The sequence below is a fragment of the Thamnophis sirtalis genome, unplaced genomic scaffold, assembly GCF_051295495.1.
Source record: "Thamnophis sirtalis isolate CommonGarterSnake01/CBP01778 unplaced genomic scaffold, rThaSir2_p1.2 scaffold_5, whole genome shotgun sequence".
Lineage (NCBI taxonomy): Eukaryota > Metazoa > Chordata > Lepidosauria > Squamata > Natricidae > Thamnophis > Thamnophis sirtalis.
The window spans coordinates 34,702,709-34,712,867 of record NW_028261385.1 but is presented as its reverse complement, the minus strand read 5'-3'; the positions used below and the strand labels follow the sequence as shown (position 1 = coordinate 34,712,867).

At 41.7% G+C, this 10,159-nt stretch overlaps 1 protein-coding gene across 1 annotated transcript; it reads right to left on the bottom strand.

The window, feature by feature from the left end:
* Positions 1–460: 460 nt before the first annotated feature.
* On the bottom strand, positions 461–9,345 carry OTP (orthopedia homeobox). The gene is made up of 3 exons (XM_014053663.1): positions 9,309–9,345; positions 8,233–8,636; positions 461–991 (listed from the first exon to the last, which is right to left on the bottom strand). The coding sequence occupies exons 1-3, from the start codon at positions 9,343–9,345 to the stop codon at positions 461–463; spliced, it is 972 nt and encodes a 323-aa protein (XP_013909138.1).
* Positions 9,346–10,159: the final 814 nt, after the last annotated feature.

The window sequence follows — 10,159 nt, the reverse complement described above, 5'->3', positions numbered from 1 at the left end:
GTGTGTGTGTATACACATATACATATATCGTTTTCCTGTGGATCTGGGTGAGGAGTAGGTCGGGGAGGAACTTCGACAGAACTTAAACGAGGTCCGCTGAGTCCTTAGGATAGGTATTTCTTAAATCTTAATTAAGACACGCGTTGGCTCCGTCTCCGCCTTTGCAGCTCGAACTCGTCCGGGTAGCTTGCCGGAGGTCGCGTGTGTATGTGCGCGCGCTTACTTGCGTCTTTCTCTCCCCCACAAAACTAGCCCATTGGTTTCAGATCCTGAGTCGGCTCCCTGGTAAGTGAGTGGCTCCCCCTCCTCTTTTAGGTTAAAAAAATGGGGGTGGGGGAATGGCGGGAACGAGGCGATCCGCTCGGGTCAGAGCAGGGAGGCCCGACGGAGGTGAAGAAAAGGCGGGAAAACGGGAGGCGCGGCTGGGAGAGGCTGCTGGCTGGGAAGGCGGGAGACGCCATTAGGTGAAACTCATGGAGACTGTGTGCTCCAGCGCTTTCCGGCGGAGGGAGGCGATGCTCGTGCCCCGCCACACATCGCTGCTGTCCGGGGAGCTGCAGAGCTGCGGCGAGCCCGTCACGTTGCTGGGGCCTGGCAGGGAAGCGGGCACCATGCCAGGGAAAGCGGGCTGGTAGAGGTGCGACTGCAGGCCGGCGCCGTTGGAGCCCGCCAGGCTGTTGGACAAGCCCATGGAGTTGGGTGGGGGGCCCGCCGCCAGGCTGCACTGCGACAGGGACTGCGCCATGGCCTGCTGCCTGCCCAGGGCCGGCGGCAGGGGCAGCTGCGACACCCCCGGCATGGCGGCCGCGGCCCAGCGCGTGTCGTTGGCGTGGAAGGAACACAAGCTGTCGCCCATGGCTGCCGCGGCGGCGGCGGCGGCGGAAGGGAACTGGGGCAGGCCGGGCGTGGGCAGCAGCGTGCCGGGGGCGCGGAACACGTTGGTGGTCTTCTTGCGCTTCTTCCACTTGGCCCGTCGGTTCTGGAACCAGACCTGCTCGGATCAGCCGTCGCCGCCGAAGGAAAGGAGAAGAGAGGAGCCATGAAAAAGAAAAGAAGGCCCGGTTAGACCGACGGAGCTGTCATCGGGCGAAGCCGCAAGGGCGTTTGTCGTCCCGTCCCCCTCCCCAAGGCACCCGGTCTCCGGGAAGGCCTGAGCGGCCGAGGAAACCCCGAAGACCCAGAGGAGGGCTATCCTGTGCAAAGCTCTGTGCGAAAGCGAGCTTTCTCCTACTTCGTTTGAAGCAGAGGGAATGGCTACTCAATTAACAAACAAAGGAATATATAGTGAAGGGCGGCTATTATATTTCCATTGGGATTTTGGTAGAAAAAGGAAGAATCTCCTTTCAATAAGCGGCATCTGCCAGTTTCGAAACACAGATGGTCCGAGGGACAGAACAAAACTGAACTTGTATTGTAAATATACAATGCTTAGTTTCTGTTCTGTAATGAAATACAATATTTGTCTTAATAATATACAGTGTATTTAATAAACATTTAGATATTTTTGTCAGGATAATTTTGCTGTACTGTAGTTGTTACTTCTTTTATCTGTTTAAATATTGAGAACTTTGTTACATCCAGGAGATGCTACCGTAGTGGGCAAATAGAAAAAAAAAAGAAACTAAAATGTAGGGTTGGCTTTAAATTGCTTATAGCCTGTAACATTCCATTAACAGATTTAATTGTTATTTTCTAATAGATAAATACTTTTAAATAAGTATCATTGTATTTATCTCTACCATGCTGAATAATAAAATCATTGTATTTAAATCTAATGAAGTTTTAGAATTCAGATTAAACTACCTGGTGCAAGATTATAGTTTATTGATAATTGCTATACTTCATTTCTGAATATTGTACTTCATTCCACTGAAGGTATTATTTGATCAACTTGTCAGAAATATACAATAGTCAAACAGTAGAATCAAAGCAGGTATATCATCACATTAGACTATAGCTATAATGCAACATGATTGAAGGAGTCATTCTAATTTGGGTTGCATTTTTCTAAGTTATAAGAAAGGAAAGGAAAGTCTTAATTTATATAGTAGTCCTTATTTTGATATGTTTGGCACTGACTTCTGTCATCAACAAATATATCCAAATAATACTTCTACCTTTCCATTATTGTTATATGTTCAAGAATTAGTAGCACATTCCTGATAAATATCTCTCTCCCCCTCCCTCCCTCCCTCCCTCCCTCTCTCTCTCTCTCTCATACACACACACACACACACACACACACACACACAGAGAGAAGGTATAATATTAAAGATGTGAAGATTTACATTCCAAACCACGGCAAAAGCAAGGTTGAAAAATACATGGCAGCCTTCATTTTATCTGTTTCTGTGTTGGACTTTATATCCTTCATTCTCAATCTTAAGGCTGGAAGTCAAACAACCATTATTCCTAAATCATTATGTTCAGCCTTGGACTCAGTAACACAGTGTCATGTTGCATACAAATATCCTAGAGCAGCAACTTGATACTTGGTGTATGTAAGTACCATTTGTAATTACCTATGAATACTTACTGGTGCTTCTAAATCAGTGGTATGCCTAAGACTCGTATGGTAATTGCTAACAGTTCAGATTACTGGAGTAAACTGTTTTCATAAGCTCTGCCAGGTAAAATGTTGTTTTAAGAAGAATCCAGGCCAGATAAGCGTTTATCCAGTATGATTCAGCCTATTTTTTTCCAAATATATTCATGTATGTGAGCTTTTTATACATAACCTAAAGAAGATAACATTATATGGGTCAATGCACAGTCCTCTGACCCAAGAATTAAAATGTGTTTGAAAATAAAAGCCAGATGAATTAGTAACTATTTGAAAAAAGATGTCTCAGGGCTCTGTGTAACTGTAACAGTATACAATGAGTTCATCCAAGATCTAATAAATTATACACCAGTTCAAATATTGCATTTGGTTTTAAAAGAAAGAGGTATCCTAGACTAATTGTCCAATAGTTCCCCATTTTTTCCCAGAAATTCCAAAGGGATTTATGATGAGAATGGACATAATTGTTTTATATCGGGTCTCATATTTTCTAACCATGATTAAAACATGCATATTTTCCTCACTGGAAATAAAAAGCCATTGCTTAGGTATAATAGGTGTGCAATTTAAATTTTCTTTGGCTAAATTTCAGTAAACTAATTATCTAGACATTTCAATGGAAACAGTTTATTATTCATTTTGAAATTGGGGATTAAACTCAAATGCTGCAAGATTACTTACTAAAGGGAGCTGCTCTGGCAAGTACAGAATTTTGTTTTAGGCATTCACACTGATGCTTTAGTTAACCAAGCCTTCATCAGCTTCAGCTACTATTGACCTTACCTATGCTTACTTATTTTTTCCACTTCTATTTAACCTTTTAATTCAAGAACTCTTTTAAAATCCTCTCATAAATGTATGTACTTATTTAAAAGCTTTTGGAAATCACACAAGTGTGACTTCTCTTCAAAACTAACAACCACTATGATTTTAATAAGCATGACAATAAGTATAATAGGATTTTACCACTTAGATATAAACAAACTCCATATAACTCTCATATAGGCCTGTTTAGGACTGTGTTCTTCAGTTAGCTTTCTTCTCTTATTTAGGCTTTGTATTCTTTGTTTAAGTTCACATCTCAAATACAATAGCTATATAACTGTCATTCGTTTTAAGTGAAGGGCCTGCTCATGAATTGCTGTTTGTAAATAATGTGTTGCTGACCCTTTAATCCTCTTCCTCCAGCTAAAGTTTAACCAGGTTAAACTTTCATTGTTATTTTTTATTGTTTAGCCAATTGTCTTGGATTTTCCTATTGTCTGTTCTTGCTTTATGCGAAGGTGGTTTGTTTTTAATCAGCCTAGTGCTGTCAACTGGCAAGTGGTGTAAGTAACATGTTTCGGTTTGCATTATCAAGCATAGAGCCAGTTTGGTGTAGTGGTTAAGATGTTGATCTTGAACACTTGAGTTCTAGTCCAGTTTTAGGTATGAAAGTCAGCTAGGTGACTTTCACAGAGTTGTTGTCATGAGGAAAATAGGAGGAGGAAATAGTATTATGTATGTTTGCCATTTTGAGTTACTATATAAAGGCAGGGTAACAATATAAAAAAATAAAAATAAATAATCCACTTGTTTAAAAGATAATCAAGATACTATTCAGAGAAGGAGAAACTAGTTGTTTCCTGATCAGTTTCTATCATTTTTTCCTCCATTTGTTTAACACTGTTAAACATTTTTAACCTTTGTGTTCATGTATTAAGAATGCTATAACTCCTTAGGGAGCACATTTGTTAATTTCATAGTAATATTGACTACAGATGTGTCCACAATTTTCACCTTGTTTGAAAATGTTCCTTTTTGCTTTTTTCAACAACCCCATTGTTGAAACAATCTCCAGGACACTTTCTGAGCCTTGACTTTGGGGGTATATGGGTCCCAAGAAGAGACATATTTTTCCAATCCCTTTTATTTAGACTGGGAAACGTGCTTGGGCCCATTAGCAAGAAAGAACAGATGTTAAGTGTCTAAATGTTATAAGAATAATAATTGAATAGAAGGGAGGGGAAGATGTGGAGCAGAGGGGAAAGAATTTTGTTCAATTACGTTTTAGGGTTAGTTAAATGGTGGCCACAAAATCATTTTATGTGTCATGGTTTACTGGGATTGTAAAAGAATTTCCATCAAGTCTGGATCACCTCATTTCAGAGCAACAGTGCATATGCTTTTGAAAATGTGGATGTATCCACTTGGAAACCAGTGCATGACAGATTAAACAGGAGCAAGAACCAGAGGGATACTTGGAAAAAGAACACTTGACAGCTTGGCTCTGGAAATATATTAGCCAGAGACATTTGGGCAACTTTGCCTTGAGATTGGCATACCAACAATTACCTCTCAGCTTCTGCATCAGGCAATGATATTAATATGGTATTAAGGGTCTAATGGAGTTTGCAATTTCAAACTCATGATAAGCTGCAATTACAGTAATATAGGCACACTGTAAATGTATTTAGAGGTATATAGCCCCGTTAATCCCCCAGCTATAAATGGGAGAAGTAGTCAAGGAGATATTATTTTCCTTCCTTCCTTCTTTGCTTCCTTCCTTCCTTCCTCTTTTTATTCCCCTCTCTATATTCTCCCAAAGCTTTATGAAGATCTCACTGGAATCCATCAGATGATTAATGGGAAGATTTGGTAGGAAATCTGGAGAGCTGCATTAAAGCTCAGATCTCAGGTTCATTTCGATCAGCCAGCCGTGAACTCTAGGCCGAATTCATTACGCTTTAATAGTTGCTGGGAGAGGAAGAAAATGCAATTTCTCATTCCATTAGAAAACTAGAAAATACTCTCAGCTTGTCCCCTATTAAGATGTGGCAGGTGACATGGGCAGCGCAGAGGGACACGGTCAATGGAATCCTTGCACATTATTTTTAAGTTGGTGTAAAATATTGAAAGGCAAGCCTGGGCTGAGCAGAAGTTATTTCACTGATTTGCTTTTTATGTAAATAAAATATTGAAAGTTAATTAATCAGCACGAGAGACTAATGATTATGCTTATTATATTGCATTGGATCGCTGTCATTTGCATGATTCTCACATTGCTGCTTAATAAGCCATTCTGGGTTATAAATAATTCTGAAATTGGTTTCTAATAATGGCATGCTATAAAAAGAATGGTTTTATTACTATTACACCCAGTCTGGGAAGATTGGGGGGGGGGGTTAGGGGGAATAGTACAGCAGTAACATAAAGGAGAATAAGCTTCTGTCTTGACAAGCAGGAATAGCTTTTTAAAATGTAGACCAGAAAACAGAAAAGATATAATTTATTCTTGCATGTAAGTGTACATCCAGGGCTGCTGCAGTAAAAGCGGGCGTGTAAAGCATTTCGGATATGTGTAGAGTCCCCACGCACCGAAAAGGTGGTGTGAGACCATAAACTCAGTCATTACTCTTCCATTTCGTCAAGTAGCAAGAATACAATGAACTGGGAAGTAAATACATTTCCCATAATTTATTTTTTGCACAAGCTTACATAGTGTTAATCATTTTGAAGTGTTAATTAAGAAGGTTATGTTGATTTGATTACTTTTTAAACTGCAGAACATTATTGTAAAGAATATTTAAATTGCCACTCGATTAAACTGTTTCTATTCAGCTGCCTGAAGCCATTAGAAGAATGTAGGATTATGTAGAGGTTATTAAGATATTTTTCCTAGCTTGCAATTCACTGGGAGACAAATCCAATTGATGTAATTGTGCTTGTTTATAAGAAAGTCTTGAAGTCTATGGAAATAGGCTTGTAATATCTAACTAGAAATAAAACAATTGTTATATATTTTCAAATTTTAAAAAAACCTATATTTTAATTGTATTTTTAAGCTAATAATTGAGGTAGTTGCAAAGAGCCAGGTTAAGAGGTTTTAAGGGCATAGATATTACCACATGATTGAAATTCAAAGTCAATATACATTTTCAGTTCATGAAAATAAAATAATAATTTAATTTAAAATCTATATTTGCCCTTTTTTATTAAACATTTGTAGTTGTATATAAATAATAACATTCTGTGGAATGTATTGGTTGAGGGAAGAATACGTGAATAACCACAATTTCCTTAATATATTTGCATTTTGGCTTTTTTTTAAAAAAATCGTTTCTGGTAATAAAACTGCTATAAACTTGCCAAAATCGGGTCAAATTTACTTTGCCTTGTTTCATTTAATTTTGTCACCAACTAAATGACCCTCTTATTTTAGCTGGAACCTTATTTGAGATATAATTCATAGTAATATCTGTTATATATATTCTAACTAAATCTTATTACTTGTGAAAAATAAATATTTTCTTTTTTAAAATGTCTTAAGTTTTATTCATTAAAAAATACCATTGGACACTTTTTTATTTTTGTACAATATAGGCCTAATTTGCAGATATCTCCCTTTTAAGTATGTTTATTATTTTTCTGGAAGGGTTTAAAATAAAGAGATGGGTGATAACAGACAATCTTAAGGATTGTCTATAATCTTAAGGATTTCTAAATACAAGTTTTAAAATGCCATTGAATTTCCACTGGCATTCTGTACTTGCCAATGAATTAATTAGATCTACTCTGCAAAGTCAGACAATACTCCAATTGTATCAAAATTTGTTTGGAAATAAATCTAGCAGATTTTTAATTTTCATCGTCCTTTTAATGTCAAGCCTATTTCTATTGGTCCTGACCACATTTAATAAAATTAAAACACAAACGTTGGATGGAATTTTTTAAGGCTCTAAGTAAAACTAGATTTCAAAATATTTAAGTAGTGTATTTAAGATATTTAATATTTAGCATTTAAGATCGAAATAATCAGGGAAAGAAAAGTTCAGGACTAAGGACAGCGCAGTTGCTTTAAAATGACTCACAAATTAAATCCACTTCAAATCATTTGATATCAGAATTAGAACAATTAAAATAAGAATATCTACTTGTTTGATTATCAGAACTAAAGTGAATACAAATTTATGTCTATGTACTAAATTAAATCAACGTTTTACAAATATATTATCTTTTCTCAAATATATTTATTGTGTTCACAACTAAAAAGTTTGGGTCGATCTAGAGATTCTCTGAATAAATAAATCCCTCTAAGCTTTCTTTCACAAAGCTTTTACTCAGAGATCTGTCTGACTCTGAAATTGGTGATAAATTAAGTAAGGTGTACTAGGAAAGGAGTCGGTTGCACCAGAAACGAATTTCCTAGCGTTGCAATTTGCAGGTTGTTCAAACGAAAAGCATCGCTAAAAATCTACGATGCCGCTCAACCTTGCGCTGTGGAGCAAAATGGGTGAAATTATTATAATTATTATTACTCATCTTCAGCTCTTGAAAGCAAAAGCCTTTTGTCCCTGTGATGCCTTTTTAGCCTTTCATTTCAGGCAAATTTTAGACTCCCAACCCGAAGGGCCATGACAACCTGGAAGGTTTTCTATCCCGGGGTTAGGGAATCGGGATGGCTGTTGCGTTTTTATAGTCTCGGCTATAGCGAGAGACTTTCTGGCTCTCCCTACTCTGCGCCTGATTGCTCCGGCCGGGATCTAGAGAGGAGGACCACCCTTGGCCTGGCAGGGCCTCGAGGCCCTGGGCGCAGGGGAGCGGGGAGGGAAAGCGCTGCTCTGGCTCTTGCCGAGGCCGAAGGAAGGCAAGGAGGCAGAGGGCCGGCTTGCCGTGGCTTAGCCGCATACCTGGACTCGCGACTCGGTGAGGCCGATGCGCAGAGCCAGCTCCTCTCGCATGAAGATGTCCGGGTAGTGGGTCTTGGCGAAGCTGCGCTCCAGCTCGTTGAGCTGAGCCGGGGTAAAGCGCGTCCGGTGCCGTTTTTGCTTCTGCTGGCCCTGCTGCGGTCCGGCCTGGCTGGGGTTCTGCGGCGGCCCGGGCTGCTTGTCGGGGTCTTTGGAGCTCACGGACAGCGTGCTCGGCGTCGAACCCACCGTGGTGATGTCCTCTCCGGGTAGCAGCGTGGCCCCTTCCACCGCGTCCGAGTTGGGCGCCAGGTCCCCCGGGTGGCCTCCGGGCTCCGAACCTCCGACGCCCAAGCGGCACTTCACCGCCTCCCGGTGGCCCAACAGCTCGGCGGCGTCTTTCATTCCTGCGGAGGCAAAGCAGCGGCCCACCACGCTTCAGCGTCGGATCCACTAAAGGCGAGCAAGGCGGCAACCTTCCCCGAGCGCCGGAGCCGGGATCCTGCCCCGGGCACGCCGGAGGAAGGGAGCCGCCAACTTGGAAAGAACTCGAGTACCATCCCGCTTAAATAGGAGCCCCGGGATGGGGGCCTTGGCCGCCCCTTTCCCGCTCGAGCGAGAAGTAAGTTCCTTTGGCTCAACAACAGCCATTTGTCCAAACCCCAACAAATGCCTGAAATTATAAATCAATCTATGTCTTCAATTCTTTAACAAGAACTTAAGGGGAACAGAATAAAAAAGAAAGAAAGAAAACAACCAAGGCGAAGATCAGGAGGAGGAAGAAGAAGAAGAGGAGGAGGAGAAGGAAGAGGGGGCAAAACTCCAAGCGAAATGGCCCCCAATTGTGCTTTTAGATCTACATATTCCATAGTTGTTGTTTTTTTTTAAAAGAGGCGATGTTAAATCAAATTAAACTTTAATACAGTACAATTACTTTTAAAGAAATTAGCCCATTTAGATCGCATTAAGGTAAAATCAGGCACAAATTGTCAATTTCCTGCTCTCGGTCTCTTCCTGGGCTGCTGGCGATGAGGAGAGGGAGCAGGGGAAAGGGGGGAAGAAGCTTGGGGGCAACTCACCGAGCCGGGCGTCCAGGAGGTCGGCGTGTGAGAGCATCGCGCACCGCTCCAGGGCGAAAGCTGTTCCCCCCCAAATTTTAGCGGTTGGTTGTTGCTTTTTTTATGAGAAAAAAGGGGGGCAAGTTAAAATAGATCTAGGTCCTCCACACAGCTTATGGATATATATTTATATATAGATCGCCTAAATGAAAGAAAATTCGGTGTGTGGTTAAAAAGGGGGTCTCTTGCATTATAATGTCCTTTAGAGAGACGGGGAGGTGCTTAACACTTCAGTGAACCCGTGAGCAGCTCAGCGAAGGGACCAATCAGGAGGGCAGCCTGCAAATGTCAGCACCCAGAGAGTCCCCGCTCCACCCGCCCGCAGCCACGGCACCCGCCGCTGCCGCGCCAGCCGAACGCCGCGCGGGCTGGGCTTTTAAAGCCCCCTTTACAATTCGGTCCCCCGACTGATTGACTGCATTAGGGACAACCTTCCCCCACAACCCGCCCGCCTCCTTCTTCTCCTCCTTGTCCTCCTCGTCCTCCTCCTCCTCCTCTTCTTCTTCTGACCTCCTGATCAAATTAATTGGAAATGACTGACAAAGCCAAGGCAATAAAAGGGGCATTTTGGGGGGGAAACGCCAATGGCTGGAGGGGTGCCTGGCCTCCTTCTCAACTCAGGGAGGCCTTGAGCCCTCTGGTGGGGACTTCTCCCATCTTTATGGGCCAGGGTGGAGAGGAGGAAAGAGGGGCCAAGAGGTCCCACACAATTGCAGAGAGGGGTGACTTGCTGGGTGGCTTTATTTAAAGGGTCTCTAATCCGGCCACTTCAAACTTGGTAAAGCCATAGTCTTGGATGATTGGAACAAAGT

Excerpts from the sequence above, each read along its gene's own strand:
- OTP (XM_014053663.1), bottom strand. The coding sequence starts at position 9,345 with ATGCTCTCACACGCCGACCTCCTGGACGCCCGGCTCG. Across the intron at positions 8,637-9,308 it reads CCTCCTGGACGCCCGGCTCG|GAATGAAAGACGCCGCCGAG; the intron begins GTGAGTTGCCCC and ends TTGCCTCCGCAG. Across the intron at positions 992-8,232 it reads TCACCGAGTCGCGAGTCCAG|GTCTGGTTCCAGAACCGACG; the intron begins GTATGCGGCTAA and ends TGATCCGAGCAG.